Raw genomic sequence first — 16,904 nt, 5'->3', positions numbered from 1 at the left:
TATATATATATATAGATACTGTAAGTTTATTTTTTAATTTAGCACATTTTTATGCCCCTTTTGACATGCCACTCTGATACACTCTCATGATAAACAAAATATCTTTACCATGTGACACAATAAATTGCATCTCACCTCAATCACAGCCCCAATGCCAGCAGGGATCAAAACCAGCAAGCTGGTTTGTTCATCCAGTAAGAAAAGGAAAATCACCACCGTGCTGAAACAACGCCACAACACTGTAAGAAAAAAGTATAACCATTGCAGATGGTGCCAGGTACAATGAAGCAAACTGTAATTTTAAAAGGGATAAATGAATGCAGCAGAGAATGATTTCTTAAATGGGACAGATATTGTAACCTGAGCATATAGAGAAATATATTGTACAAAAGAGTTTCCTGCAAGGCTTAACTTTATGATGTGCCACCCAAAAATGAGAACAGGAAAATGTATGTCCAACTGCACTACATTAATTTTTTTCCCTACATCAAGAGAAACATAGGATTTTTGACTTGCCTTGTAAAATCTTTTTCTTGGAGTACATTAAAAAAGGTACACAGGAGACGTTTTCAGAAACATTGGGTTATGCTGCTGCCTTCAGGAGATTGGACACTAGCAAACAAGAGCTGCAAGGACTGTCCAGTAGAACCCCTCCCACTCACAGCAAGTCTCAGTTTTGTACCATGCAGAAACAGGAGTGGATGATAAGAAACAGGTGGGGAGGAACCTGTGTCCTGTAATGTACTCCATGAAAAGGGTTTTACAGGCAAGACAAAAATCCTAATTTCTTATGTGTACATTACGGGGCAGAAGAATTCAAGAACATTGGGACGTCCAAAAGTCCTACTGAAGGGTGGGTGACATAGCAAACAAAAGCCTAACAGGCTCACCCAAAAAATTAACAGGTTAACAGAGGGGGGCTCAATAGAGCCTACAGAGCTCCTGAAGAACCTCACAACCAAAGCCAGCATTAGCTGAGGCCTCAACATCCACTTGACAAAACTTAACAAACGTGCGAACAGAAGACCAGGTAGCAGCCTTGCAAATCTGAGAAACAGATGCCTGATGCTAAAAAGCCTGTACAGAGGCTCTGTTCATTCAGAATCTGGAGATGGTAAATATTTACCATCAACCCAGTCATGAATGGACAGGAAGCCTCTGTACTGAGTTACTTCCTGTTCATTCATAAAGAAAGCAGATAGTAAATATTTACTAAGTCCCCATTCATAAATTAACAGGAAATTATGTATAGCACTTCCAATTTATTCATAACTGGGGACATAGCAATTACTAACACTGAGCAATCAGTACGGATTCCAAAGCTTTGTGTTTGTGCTCCCCAGTCTCACTGCTCTGCCCCTTCCTGCCAGTCATTAGAGCTGGGCTCTCCTCCCTGCACCCCCGTTTGGCATCCTGACAGCTCTCCTCTCCCACCAGACCGCCCTGCTTGGCATCCTGACAGCTTTCCTACCCCCCACACACCCTAATGACAGCTTCTCTACTCTCTATCGCTGGGCACTGGCAGCTGGATCAACTCTGTGTCATCTCTGATCCCAACTGCCTCTACCAAACACAGGCAGGGGAGAGCAGTGGGGATTGGAAGGAACTGGAAGTGACACAGACCGAAGCTTGCAGCTGGCACCCAGCGGGAATCGGAGAAGCTGGGAATGCACTGAATTTTCTGCCTTTTTTTTGGTACTATCGGCATTTTGCCCATAGTACCATTGTTTGAACAAAATGTTTCCCTCGGCCGAAATTTCAGTGCATCCCTAAGTGATGATGAGCTGTCGAATTAACCTAACAATAGTGTAACGAGAAGCAGACTGTCAAGTTTCCACATCTGGGACATAAGCAGTGGTCAGGACGGTAATCGGAATTTCTGCCGAGGCCAGAAGCAAATCCGCTTGCATGTATTTTTGCAAAACATCAGATTTCTCCCTGAAGGATTATGCAAGTCACTGCTTTGGTATTGGCTGAATCCTGGTCGGATGACCTTCCAGACGAGGTGCAGTAATGAAGGGAAAACCAAATTGCCTTGAGAACTGGAATGCCAATTGGGAGACAATTCTCCTCCAAAGATCAGGTCTTTTGTACTGAGAAGGTACCAAGGAGTGCTCCATAGCAAGATAAGCCACCATCCGATGTGAACACCTACCAAACTATTGTAAGGAAAGATTTTCTCCTGTTGAGCTTGTGACCCACCATACTAGGGCAAGCCTGGTCCTACTGGACGATTCCAAGAAGGCATCCTCTTGTCCCACATTTTCTTGTAGTTCACCACTGTGGCAAAGAGTTGAAAAACTGTACATGGGAATGTCTCCAAGAAAACCCTTATACCCAAGACCCCAATGCAAAATGCACGATCAGTTGGCTCCTGGACTACAGATTCTATATGTGGGAGCGAGAGTCTGAAGCTGGCCCATGGGAAGGAAAAAAAACAGAGCTGTGTCTAGGATCAGATACTCCAAGCGATGACATGGTTACAGCACTGATTTCATGAGATTCAGGAGCCTCTCCTATTTCTGTAGGGTCTGCACAGTCCAAAGGACATTGGATGAGTTGACTAATCCTTCAGAAGAAGGCAACCTAAATGCCATTCAGGAAACACTCAGAGATCCAATTAGAGCAAGAAAAGGGGCAGGCACCTTGCTAAGACCCAAGGAGCACGGGACAGGCCCAAGGGAAGGTCAACAATTCAGAAGGGTTGTGCACCCACAGCAGAAAGAGCAGATAGCCTAGAAGTATTGGGAAGATCGGGGCATGCAAGTAGGCAACCCTGACTTCCACAGAAGCAAGAAGGCCTCCTGGGTGAAGGGAAGTAATAACTGACCTGGCGGATTACATGCAGAATTTTGTATCCGGAGGAAGGATTTAAGGACCATTATCTCCAGTAAGAGGTGAATGCCCCATGATCACGATCTCAAGGAAGAAAAACTAAACTGTGTCAGAACAGCACAAAGATCTACCGATCCACTGGAAACAAAGACTGAATTTTACCCTGTGGCCTCTGGAAACTCAAATGTAGGAAATGCACTGAGATCAGACATAGGATGAGGTCCTCTGAGAGCTCAGACCGACCCAGAGACAGAAGATGCAAACAACTTCAGGTCTGGGAATGTGCTGACTGTGTTACTAAAAATAGGGATACTGCTAAGTTTGAGAGTTAAGTCCAAAGACAAAACTTCACCATGAACCAAACCATCTAAAGAGATAGGGTACAATTCCTCATAGTCCTCAGCTGAGCAAATGCTGTATGGGAAAAAAAAAAGTGCACTACACAAACAACGACAAGATAATGAGTGGGAGAAGCCCCCAAAGCCACTACTCTTGTGCTCAAGATGCACCATACTAACAATATAGATATAGTATCTAAGTGAGACCTCACCATCGAGGCGAACTTAAGACCCAGCTGCAGTGCGCGAGGGGATAATGGTCGGTTGTGACTAGTCACTGTAGGCCATCATACAACAGTATGCAAGTGCAAGAGTATCAGCAAAAGTACTGACAGACCAACTGCAGGGCAAATGGCTGTTTTAGACTAAGCCACCATTCAAACAGTAAGTAAGTGAAACTTTACCAGAAAGACTTACTAAACAGACCATAATATGTAAACATCATAGTACCACCCAAGCGGCACTTGTAGACCCACTACAGAGCAGAAGGTCACCACACAAACAGTGTACGATGAGAGTACCAGGAAAAGCTCTCCAGACCAACCACGGAGCAGGAGGAGTCAAAAGGTAAACTGTGACTATGTTACGGTAGCATAGGCCGCTGTGCAAATAGTATATCAGTGAGAAAATACAAACAAGGCATACCTACAGACCAACTGGGAACCAGGAGGGGTTTAAACCCATCCGTGGCTTGGTCACTATGGGGTGCTGTGCAAACAGAAGCCAGTGAGACAGTACCAACAGGGCTCACTCATAGATCAACAGAGCAGTATACTCACAGAGCAGTATGGGTTAATGGTCGTGGGTGACAAGGTCACCATAGGCAGCAGTACAAACAATATGTAAGTGAGACATTACCAACAAGGATTACTCACACTACTTGAAAGTGACACAAATCTCTTGCTTTTCTTCTGCATTAATCCCCACATTGCACTATCCCTAAAGCCACTTTTATTTATTATTAAAAATTACAATCTTACCAGTTTTTCCATTTTAAAAAGTGTTCTGCGTGCTCCCGTGCCTCTTCCTTCCACTTCCAGTGCCTGTCTGTGAGAAGTGCACACTAAATCCGGACCCGCGCCCGGCTTTCTTTGACTCAAAGCCCCAAAGAAGGGTGCAGAGCACCAAAAAAGAGACAAGATAAGATGCAGAAAAGGAAAGAAATAAAGCTCGCCTCACACTCCCCCCCACATTCCCTCCTCAGTAAGCCAGGAGAAGTAGGAGAGAAAGATATTTATACGGGACAAAGATAAGGACTTGCTGCTGAAAAAAAATCCATGGGCCGTCCACAGTATGCAGAGTCTAGATGGGAGTGATTTGAGGGAGGAGACGTAGGGTGATTCATGCATCCTAATGTCTCATTGCAGTTCTCATAGGCCCCATGGGGAAGAAAAGTAGCCACCCTCTAGCATGAAGTTGTGGGACAGGAGAAATAAATCCGTTTTTGTAAAAAGTTAAAGTGGATGGACCTTTTGGATTACAATAATGACTTCATACATGAACCTGATACTAAAGATACAAAGCTGCTACTGGAAGACCATCTACTCCAAGGGCTTTGTCTGCAGATAGAGCTTCGAGGGCCTTTGTGAGCTTGTCAAGGGTTAGATCAGGAGGTACCAACTGATTTGGAGAGTAAAGCTTTAGATACAGAGACATTCTGTCAGGATATACAGTATACAACAGTTCTATGAGTAGTTGGGAAAAACCCTATATAGTGAGAGGTGTTCTGGAAGGCGGACCAAATGGCTAACAGGTGGCCCGTATTGCTCTCCTTCTTAAAAATATTGTTGCCCAAAAAAAGTGTCTTAGCAGATCTTGAGCTTTCAAACACAAAGATTGAGTAGAGTAATTAGAATTTTGGTACATATTCCCTTTTTGCTTTTTCTACAGCTGACATTAGCTGAAACCCCCTTTGGTTTGATGAGCGTTTAACCTTATTTACTTCCTGATAAATCTGATAAGAGTGCCCACCACAGGCACTTCATGCACTGAAAAAACAGTGGGGAAAATATATCAAAACTGGAGTAGGCAAAATCTGGAGCAGTTGCCCACAGTAACCAACCTCTCTTTTCAGTTTGTTCAGTTGAAAATGAAAGACAGAAGCTGATTGGTTGCCATGCGCACCTGCTTCAGTTTTGATACATTCCCCTCATTGTGTCTTGCACAATATAACTTGCTGCTCCTGGCCCTGTGAGCAGCATGATCGGCCTTCTTTGAAGTTCAGATACACATGTGTAGTTGACATGAGCACATAGCAGGTGGTGGTGACAGTTTGTTGCCAAGGTATTTCTTGAGAAAGGCCCCACCCCCATTCCTTAGAACCAAGCTTAGCGAGACATTTTGTGGACTGTTATGGCATTGTAAAATTCACATGTTTATTTAGCACTTAAATATGTACCAACCGAAAGGATAAGGGGCTCCTCTAAAGACCTCTTTCACACCTGTCCGCTCTAGTGCGTTGCGTTATCGCGTGTTATGTCTCGCCTGTCTGCCCTGGTTGCGTTGCGTTATTGTGTGTTATGTCTCGCGTAAAGGCATGTTGTGTTAAAGTTGAGTATTTTTTGGCAACATGTTTTTATGGTGTTATTGAGCCCATAAGGTAAATCACAGGGCAAGTTTTTTTTGTCTTTAACCAGTTGGGACACTGGTCTATGATTATTGTTCCTGCAGCAATCTATCTGCTCCAAGTTGAAGACAAGTGGCGCCAGATAGAAAGCACTGATACGAATTAAGGAAAAAAACGGTTGCATATACCTTATATTAATTGACAAAAATAAATCTGTACACCGCATACCTGCTTTTGTTGACATCCCAACCATATTTTTCTTCTTCTTCCAGAAACTGATGTCATTTTTAAATGCAAGAAAATCAAATAGTAGCTGCAAATGGAAGAATAAATTAGAAATTTCAAATATTAAAACACACCCCAACTTCTCCATGAACCCAAGTTGTGCCAGTGTATAACTGAAAATTTAGTAAATGGCTGAATATGCCCAGGTAGTCACAAAAACATACATGCATTATTTGCTTTAACAAAACAAGAGATCAGATACATTCTGGAAGTTTTGTAGCAGGAAAAATCTAAGGTAATAAATTGCTTTTTTTTTTTTGGTGCCACAGGAGACAGCATTCACTGTTCACTCATGCTTTCGCAGAGTGTTACCTGCATACATGTTCCAAAGAGTATTCCCTAAAAATCACCCTATAAGCATTATGTACTGCAGTATTTTAATGGAGACATGCATACAAAGTAACTGGTGATTTCAAGTGCAACGCCAGGAAAAGTTTAACACCATCCCACAATCCATTCAATAAAAATAACTTGTAAAAAATAACTACTAATGTGAACCAAATCAGGCTCTATCACTTAGCTCAGTACAATTAGTCTTAACACTGTAGACATGCTTCAGAAAGGGGTCTGCAACTTCATTGTCCAGTTAAGCTAGGGAAAGAAAGATGACTAAGGAAGCAGAAATTCAGCGTCCATTATTTCCTACAGTCACCTACCGAATGGGTGAGTAAGCATTTCCATGATTTTAGGGGAGAGGGTTGTTGAACTATATAAATGAAGTATAATTGCAGAAATATCACAAATTATCATTAGGCACTGTGTCCTCTTGAGAAACTGGCATATTTAAGGGCCATTTTACCACTACTGTCATTGTTCTTGATAGAGGAGGTATCTGCCTTTACAAACATCTTGCATTTTCACAAACCTTGGAAAGCCTGTGCACATTACTCTGCAGAAAAACACTGTGAAGCGGCTGTTTTAGACATCTGCATACAAGGTCCATTTAACTGCTAGATGTAAGTTTTATGTGTAGAACCAGGCAAGCTATTTTTTTATGTACCTTCTGTTTTATTAGTTAAACCAGAATGCTATGCCCACAGTTACCCAGGGGAAGTCCAAAAAACCATATAAAACATGGGTCAATTTGCTATAACAGGGGGGAAAAAAATCCTTCCTGACTCCATAAGGCAATCGGTTATTCCCTGGGTCAACAATCTCTGGTGCTTATTTTACTTATAAGAAGTTAATATCTAGTAATATTCTGTGAACAAGCAATCAAGGTTATGTAGTGCTTGAAATGCTGATTATGTTTTTTGATACTGGAACTATGATAACGCTACTGGTAGTTAGTCTTTACCTGGACTGCAGTATCAACTTTTAGCTGTCTGTACAAATAAAAACCCACTGGAAGCTTTCTACCCAAGAGAATGTCAAAACAAGGCTGCTGTACTCACACAGGGGCATATTTATAAAGCAGTGGACATGACTTTCACCAGACATTCACTGGTGGTGAAATAATTACTGTGATTTAAAACATGCACCTGGAAGACTCACCTGTTGTATAGGTTTGCTGAAGGTCAGATTCACTGCTTATTAAATATCAGTGACAGTGTGAGAGCATGCTGTGACTACAAAACACATATACACTAGATACCTCCAATGAGTGTTATTTTTCAAGTATGACCTTTTAATTAATGGTTGGTAAACTGCATTCCATGAGATCATTCAAGCATTGCAATAACAAAAAGTTGTACAATTAACTAGGGATGTCCCGATACCGATGCTAGCATCGGAATCGGGCCCGATACAAGGCATTTTGACAAGTACTTGTCAAAATGCCTTGATACATAGAGCCGAAGCTTGCGCTATGGGTTTTTTTTCCTCTCGCTTACCTCGCCGAGCGTCGCATCACTTGGATCATTTAACCCATTCATGTTAGCAGTGCAGAATTGTATATCTATATGTACTGTACATATACAGCACAAATGTCCCATACATTGCAGCAATATATTTACAATAATCCCCGGCTAACATGAATAGGTTAAATGATCCGTAGTACAACTACATGTTATGTACTATGGATCGTGATTTAACCTATTCATGTTAGCAGGGGATAATTGTAACTATTACTGCAGTGTATGTGGACGTATGTGCTGTATATGTACTATGGATCATGATTTAACCTATTCATGTTAGCAGGGCAGAATTGTGAGCGCCTCCCACAAGCTGAGCACCGAGATGCGATCCTGCCCAGCGCCGACTACAAGAGGCATCGCGTGAGGCTACGGGGATCGGAGTGAAACTGTGAGTAAGGGAAGCTGGGACGGGGCTGGCTGTAAATCTATTGCTATAGTGTACTGGACGTGTGCAATGTATATGTAGTGCATATATACAGCACACACCTCCACTACACTCCAGCAATAGAGTTACAATTCTCCCCTGCTAACATGAATAGGTTAAACCATGATCCATAGTACATAACATGTAGTTGTACTCTGGATCATTTAAAGTCACCTGTCCCTTTAAGAAAAAGTATCGGTAATTGGTATCGGCAAGTACATGAGGGGATGTACTTGGGCCTGAAAAAGTGGCATCGGGACATCCCTACAATTAACCTAACCACATTTTTTTAACAATCATAAAGAAAAGTATTTAGACATTATTTCTAAGACTTACAAAGTAGTATTGAGGTATTTTTATACTTGGATGATGTATACTGTTACTTGGTTATTACAAAAAAACTTAATGCTAGTACTGCAATATTTTACTTGCTAATATTTACTTTTGTAATCAATTCCCAACTTACATGAAAAGCAGCTACGAAGAAAGTAAGGGCTAGGAAATAAAGATTGGTGTCCACAAAAATTCCCTTAACTTCATCTGCATCTTTTTCTGAAAAACCTGCCAAGAACAACATTCTATTATATGCAGTACCATTTCTACAGCATGAGTACAAATGAAGGAAACACAATAATCAATAAAAAAAATGGAAAAAAAAAAATGGGATTTTGTACTTACCGTAAAATCCCTCTCTTGTCCATTGAGGGACAAAAAGTTTAGGGTTTATGAACCATTTTTTATACTACCACCTACTAGAGGACTGAACACTAGGCCAGCCCCTAGGAGCTATAACCCATACTCTAGGAATCCTGCTCAGTTGTTGCAAAGCAGTATAAATACAAAATGACAATAACAAGCACAAAAGGACAGGGAGCGGTGTCCCTCAAAAGGGCTCCATGAAAGGGATTTTACAGTAAACCGTTTTCTTTTTTTGGGTTCATATTCATGATTTGTGAGATGTCAAAAACAGAGGGGTCAAATCCACTTAGAAATTGTGGAGCTGAAAGCTGGAACTCTTCCTGGGACCCCTGGACTGACGAAAAAAATAACAGGGCTGTGGTATTCAAAAATACTGTGACAGCTCTGACCATATCTAGACATTTGAAAACAATCTCCTTGGGTTGTGAAGGAGTCAGACACAAAAAAGGCAACCCGATGGCTTTGTTCAGGTGGAAGGGAAAAACCACCTATGGTTAAAAGAAAGTGTTGGTCTCAGTAAAACCTTATCTCTGCGGAGCTCTAAATAAAGTTCCTTTCAGGATGGAGCAGCCAACCCACAAACCCTCCTGGCCGAAGTAATCAGCACAAGGAAGACAACCCTGTGGGAATAGGAGGGCAAGCGAATATTCCAGATCACCTCGAAGGGAGGTCTCTGGAAAACCAACAATTCCAAGTTTAGATCCCACAGCAAAAGTGGAGATCTAATGGGAGGAACAATATGAGTGTCTGCCTCCACAAAAAGGTCCAAATCAATGAATATGCAGTCAATGATCTTTGAAAGACAGTAGCCAAGGTGGATATGTGACCCTTAATGGTACTCCGCTATCTTCTAGTCCATTTCTGCCTGAAGAAAGGAAATACTTTTTTTTTTTTAACAGGTATGTATTTATTGGTTTTAACACATATAACATGACACATACAATACAGAGAAAATGAAATAACACCATCTCAACACAGAATAACAGCATTTAGTACAAGACAATACAATAATGGGAAAAATAAGAATAAAAACCATACATATAAGAACTAGACAGACACTACCAAACTAAGACGGTGTGGATCATTGGTCTCTTGTGTTTGCAGCACGGCCGATCCCTTCAGGTGATCCGGCCATACTACGAAGTGAAGGCTCCTGGGGGAGGCAATCAGAGGGAGGGGGAAGGAGGAGAGGGGACGGGACCGAGGAGGGAGATACCAGGAAGGGGTAAGGGAGCTAGGTGGGAGGGCAAGGCAGGCGGGGAGGAGGGAAGTAGGCCCTCCCGTGCACATCAGAGCCTCTATTCAGGGGGTTCAGGCGGGAGTAAGGTCTCTCCGCCCGGGCCCCCCATGGTAAGTCCCCTGGCCGCCACCCAGTCTCCCCAGATACGATCGATATTACGCTCACAGTTGCGTCCCATGTATGTCAGCCTGTAGAGCGGGAGCATTCTATCAATAGTGCTTAGCCATTGTCCCACCGTGGGGGGAGAAGTTAGCTTCCATCTCAGGATTATCTCTCTACGAGCATAGAGAGCTACATAAAATAGGAGGAGCTTGGTGGCCCTAGGGGCCCGAAGGGTCTCCCCACATCCCAGCAGGAAGAGCAAGGGGTCCACCTCCAGCTGCAGTCCAGAAACCGCCTCGACCGTGGAGACCACCGAGTTCCAGTATGGTCGAAGCTTGCTACAGGACCATACCATATGAAAGAAAGTACCCTCCTCTACCCCGCAGCGAGCACACGTCGCATCCTCCGTGGGGTAGATTCTAGCCAGTCTAGCAGGGGTGTAATAGGCTCTATGGAGAAACTTGAGCTGGATAAACCATTCCCTGGGGGAAATTACTGTAGATATATAGGCCTGGACGCATTCCTCCCAAAGATCCTCCGTCAGACTGGGGATGTCCACCCTCCATTTCTCATAAAGGGCCGTCAGCTGGGGTCCCTCCGTACAGGTCAACCGTAGGTAGAGGGAGGACAAGGGTTTGTGAACTCCGACCGACATTAGGAATCGCTCAATACGGTCCGAAGCAATAATCATTGGGTCAAGGAACTGGGCTCTACACGCATGTTTCAGCTGCATATATCTGAAACCCATGGTCTGGGGTAGGGAGTAGTTGGCCCGAAGTCTGTCGAAACTCAACAACGTGCCCTCCGGCATGATGTGCTTAATCACTGTGATCCCACGGTGGGCCCAAACCTGGGGGTCCGGGACAGAGAGCAGGTGTTCTAGTCTTGGGTTGCCCCACAACGGGACATCGGGGGAGATGGCGCCAGCCGGCACCCTTCCCCTTCTAATCCTGTCCCACACCGCCAGTGCAGTACGCATAGGTCCCGTGACCATCCCTACAGCCTTCGGACCCCTAAAAACCAAGTTTCTCAGCCCTGCATAAGAACCCATCAGAGCAGCCTCCAGAGTTACCGCCGGGTTATCCTGATCCCCTATAAACCACCACCAGACCGTCACCAGAACAGACGCCCAATAGTAGGTTTTGAAGCATGGCATTCCCAGTCCCCCCTCAGACAGAGGGAGTCGGAGGACTCCCCTAGACACCCGAGGAGTTTTTCCCGCCCAGACAAAATTGGAGATAATTCCTTCCAGTGTGTGAAAAAAGGAAATGGGAATCTGGACCGGGGTATTACGGAAACAGTAAAGAAACTTCGGAAGAAACAACATTTTCAGTAAGTTGATTCTACCCACCGGTGTCAGGGGGAGAGTTTTCCATGCCATACATTTTGCCTTCAGGTGTCTAAGTATGGGATATAAATTATCTTCTAGGAATCGGGCACGATCCGAGTTCACCACCACACCCAGGTATCGAAATTCAGAAACCTGCGTGAGGGGCAAGCCCGGATCAAGCCGAAGGGGGGATGAGCCCAGCGGGAACAGCAAGGATTTCCCCCAGTTCACCCGGAGCCCTGAGAAGGAACCAAAGGTATCTATTATGCTTAAAGCCGCTGTCAGGGAAGGCCCCACATCCCCCAGGTAAAGTATCGCATCATCGGCGTAGAGTGAAAGCTTCTCCATCAATTTCCCCACTGGGAGCCCCACCACTCGGGCCAAGGCCCGAATCAGGATAGCTATATTCCATCGCCAGTGCAAATAGTCCAGGCGAGAGGGGACAGCCTTGTCTCGTGCCCCGGCCCAGGGCAAAGGGGGTCGACAGCATATTGTTAATGCGTACTCTAGCAGTGGGGGAAGAGTAGTGGAACCGAATCAAAGCGACCACCAAACCCAAATTTACGGAGGACTGCAAACAGGTAGGGCCATTCAACCGAGTCGAACGCCTTCTCGATATCTAGGGATGCCACTGCTTCCTGCCCCCGTGATGCACGGAGCCTATCCACATTAGTGAAGAGGCACCTTAGGTTAACATCTGTCCCCCTCCCAGGCATAAATCCAGTCTGGTCTCCATGTATCAGCAGGGTGATGACAGCATTGAGCCTATTAGCCAGCATGCGGGTAAGGATCTTGAGATCCACGTTTAAGAGGGATATTGGGCAATAAGACGAACACTGCTCGGGGTAAGGAAATACTTTTTCTGAATGAAAAGGTGTGAGGGTGGAAACTGAGCAAGACACAGAGAGAAGGGGCTGGCCTTCAGTTCTTTTTCCTAGTGTCAAATCTCATGCCAAGTAGCAGTATAACACACTGTTCATGAGTATGAAACACCATTGCTGAATGGATGATAATGAAACCATGTATTTTCAATATGTACAATTTTTTTTTTTATGTTTGCGTTATAGAAATATTTAGAGTTGATGGCAGCACTCCTCTGGATTCTGTATTTTTGAAGCAGACAAGGAGCTTAAAAGTCTCAAGCTAGCAATTATTTTCGGTTCTGCTACAATGAGGCACACCTGCTCCCTTGTCTACATGGTCAAGGCATAGAATGAATGACTGAGGCATTACTGCCAGCAGCTATAATCAGGCAAGAGCTACAGGGTACAGTGCTCATGTTTACATAATTACTTCCTTCTACCTAGTGAGGTGGTCTATAACTGGCTCATTCCTCTGGAATATTTTTTATAAAAGGTTCAGCTAATCTTTTAAGTTGCAGATTTTATTATTCAGATACTAACGCCACTTCCCAGTAATTCACTGACTTTGAACAAGCTTTTAGCCTGAGAAATGCTGTATACTTGTTCCAAACTAAGTATGTAGTGAAGCCAGAAGCACAATAAGCGAGGCAGCAATGGCAACTCCTGTACTGCTATACTCATTGGTTCCATTGGATGAATGCTAAGATAAGCTGAATTAGCCTTTGGCTACCCATGCGACAATACACTACTCTCCAGACTTTAACTATCTTTTTATAAGAAAGATCATGCCATAAACAGCGCTCACTTCAGAAAAGATTGTTTAAACAAGGGATAACCATGCACCAGTTGCAGATACTAAAAGAAATTATGTTATCAGGAGCAGTAAATGTATTCATTTACTCCATTTAGTCCATTGTGTGAAATCATAAAATATTTGCAATCTTACCAGTTACATGAACACTGCACATTCGTAAGCCATACTAAAACAGCAAAGTTATATATTCAAAAAAAGTGCCTCATACAGAGTTTAGTATATCTGTAAAAATTGAGTCAAGGCAACTGGACTTGCTGCATTTTTCATGAAGACATTTCACTGGTCATCCAACCAGCTTTCTCAATTCACAATGACTTGTACAAAACACTGATTTCTGGGTTTACCTTCTCAAATGCCCTTGTTCTTTGGTTCACATTGGCAAGACAATTGGCCCGTTTAAATGTCGCTTCCAGAAGCTCAGACGTGATATTACATCTGTACTTTGCTCGAATACAGGGTGGGCCGAATACAGAATTAAAAAGAAAACTGGAGAACCCTTGCAGCCATCAGCGGATGCTGCAACATCAACTCTATAGAACTTGGTAAAAGAGTAAACGGAGGACCAGGTAGCTGCCTTGCAATCTTGAGCAACAGATGCCTGATGCCCAAGTTGAATGAGCAGTAACTGGGAAAGGAGGTTCCCGACCCTTACCCACGTACGCATGAACAATCGTCTGACAAATCCATCTTCAAATGGTTGAGGAAGAAGCAGCCTGCCCTTTCCTGGGTCCAGGAATCCATCTTACGAAAGGCAGAGGTAGCATTAAGATGGACACGGACAGCGATGACAATATCTAAACAATGCAGAGCAATTTCTTTCAGATAAGAAGGATTAGGACATAAGGCGGGCAGAACAATATCTTCTTTCATATGAAAGGACGACACCACCTTTTGGCATAAATGATAAACGAGGACAAAGAACAACCTTGTCCCTATGAAGAACCAAAAAGGGAGGCCTGCATGACAAGGATGCAAGCTTAGACACCAAAAAGAACAGCCAAGGTGGAAATCTGACCCTTGATTATACTTCAAGCCAAATGCTGATCCACACCCTCCTGAAGAAAAGTCAAAATACATGCCATGGAAAACCATCTAGGAGGAAAACCAGGCAAAGTGGCCTTCCAGGTGCAATAGTAGATCATCCGTGAAGTGGATTTATCGTGGCAAAGGACTGCCTGAGAAAGACCCTTCTTGAACACCTGGCTCAAAGACAGCAATGGTAAATCAGGATGGCAGATTAAACCCTGTGACAGTATTTCTGGATGTAGAGGAAGGCGTCAAGAAATGTCTGCCACCAGACGAATGAGGTCTGCATATCAGACCTGACAAGGCCAATCCGGACCCACTAGAATGACTGGGATGCCCTCTCGCTCTATCCTTTGCAGCAACTTAAGCAGCTGGAAGTCGTAAATTAGTGCATACCCATCCCACGGCACCATCTACGCGTACACTGCATCCGCTCAAGGATCCTTTGTTCTTGTCACAATCCTGGGCACCTTCCGATTTAGCCGGGAAGTCAACAGATCCATGTCTGGCGTACCAAAGCGAAGACAAAGTTGTTGAAAACACATCCTAATGAAGAGTCCATTCTCCCCCAGATGGGCCATTTCCAGTGCAGCTGAGGAGCTCCTCATGCACACCTGATGACTATTGCGTTGTTCGATTGAATTCAGACAGGGTGTTCCTCGAAGATGGTTGTCCAATGCAGAAGACACAAAAGGAAATCACTTCCAGCTCCACAATATTGATTGACAAGTTGGTTTTCTCCCTTGTCCACAAATCCCAAACCGGCAACTCAACTGGCCCAACCCTCCCCCTCCAGCTGAACAAGCTGGCATCCGTCGTGACAAACAGCTAATACATTGGAAGAAAAGGAGTTCCTGGAGACCAACATTGGAGAGTGGGGCCACCACGCCAAGTATGCCCTTTCTCGATAGGAAAAGAGAATTGTTCTGTCTAGGGATGCATCGATACTAGTATCGATATCGGTGCCGATTCCGAGTATTTGGGCAAGTACTTGTACTCGCCCAAATGCTCCGATGCCTAGCACGAGTACTTCCGGTATCAGGAAGCCGGGCAGCGCGTCATTACGTGCGGCCCGGTTTCGCGATTGACCGGGAAGCGGCTCCGTGCTCTCTCGTCACTTGTGATGAGAGAGCATGGAGCCGACTTCCCGGCCCATCAGGAAGCGTGTAATGACGCACTGCCTGGCTTCCTGATTGGTCGGGAAGCTGGCCAATCGGGAAGCTGGCCTCGTGAGGTAAGGTTACCTTACCTTAGTATGTGCAGCCTGTCACCCCCGGGGCCTCTCCAGCGAGAATGCGGTTTTCGTCTGGTACCCAGCCGGAGCAGTCCAATCAGGAAGCCAGGCGCCGTCTAATGATGCGACACCCTGCTTTCTGATTGGCCGGGAAGCTGGCTTCATGCTCCCTCGTCATCTCATGACGAGAGCATGGAGCCGGCCTCCTGGCCAATCAGAAAGCAGGGCGTCACGTCATTACACGGCGCCCGGCTTCCTGTTTGGCCGGCCAGACGGCTCCGCTTGGGTACCGGGCGAAGGCCGCGTTCTCGCTGGAGAGGCCCCGGGGGTGACAGGCTGCACATACTAAGGTAAGAGGGGACTTTCTTGTTAAATCAGGAAGCCAGGTGGCGAGTCATTACACGCCACCTGGCTTCCTGAATGGGACTTCCGCTACTCGGTAATTGGTATCGGCGAGTACCGAAAATAAATTATCGCTACTCGGTACCAAAATACCGGTATCGCTGCATCCCTAGTTCTGTCCAAAGATCCCAGAATCTTGTCCAATTTGGCAAGGATCTCCCTCTGCAGAATCCAGGAATGGTGTTGAGCACATGGAACTGCCTCGAAAGAGGTCAACATCAGACCATGGAGATGTGAATGTAACTGAACGGGAGATCGCTCAACAGGCGCACATGTTGACAAAAATTCTGCAGCTTCTCCTGAGGAAGAAACACTCTGGCTATTCTTGAATGCAAGGTCAGACTCAGATATTCCAGACTAAGAGAAAGCACTAGAGATTACTTCTGAAAATCCAGAATACCCAACGACGGATATCCCCTGTCTCAACAATGCCAGTACTGGTGCCACAAACTGATAATGAAGCTCCCCCATTGCAAACCCAAGAAAGCGCTAGTGACTGCAGTAAATGGGAACATGAAGGTAGGCGTCCTTGATGTCTATCCATGCAAAAAAGTTCCCCTGGTGTAAGAAGGCCACAAAAGAATGCACCGATTCCATCTGAAACTTGCTCAACTTCAAACACGTTCAAGGCCTTCAGATCCAGACTTGGACAAAGCCACTCCTTCTTGGAAACCGGTGAACAGGTTGGAATAAAACCACCTGAATTTTTCGGCGGATGGAACCGGAATGATTACTCCCTAAACAAGCAGCCCCTGGATGGCTGAATGAAGATCCGCCAGACGCTAAGGGGAGAGGTGAAGATTGGAAGCAAAGAAATGTTCTGGGGGTAAAACAGGAATTCTATTTTGCAACCCAAGGAGAAAACCTCCCTGGCCCAGTTGTCTGAAATT

At 44.7% G+C, this 16,904-nt stretch overlaps 1 protein-coding gene across 1 annotated transcript in view; it reads right to left on the bottom strand.

The window, feature by feature from the left end:
- Nucleotides 1-16,904, bottom strand: part of CLPTM1L (CLPTM1 like) — a 74,968-nt gene that overhangs the window by 28,875 nt on the left and 29,189 nt on the right. The window contains exons 8-10 of the mRNA XM_018569235.1: nt 8,771-8,865; nt 5,968-6,052; nt 136-239 (exon numbers count right to left, since the gene is read on the bottom strand). Of these exons, the coding sequence (XP_018424737.1) occupies nt 136-239; nt 5,968-6,052; nt 8,771-8,865 (284 nt within the window). The remainder of the gene's footprint in view (nt 1-135; nt 240-5,967; nt 6,053-8,770; nt 8,866-16,904) is intronic.

Source organism: Nanorana parkeri, unplaced genomic scaffold (genome assembly GCF_000935625.1).
Source record: "Nanorana parkeri isolate BGI_ZX_2015 unplaced genomic scaffold, ASM93562v1 scaffold1309, whole genome shotgun sequence".
Taxonomy (NCBI): domain Eukaryota; kingdom Metazoa; phylum Chordata; class Amphibia; order Anura; family Dicroglossidae; genus Nanorana; species Nanorana parkeri.
Note: the sequence above shows the minus strand (reverse complement) of the source record. Positions and strands in the feature narration are given on the sequence as shown.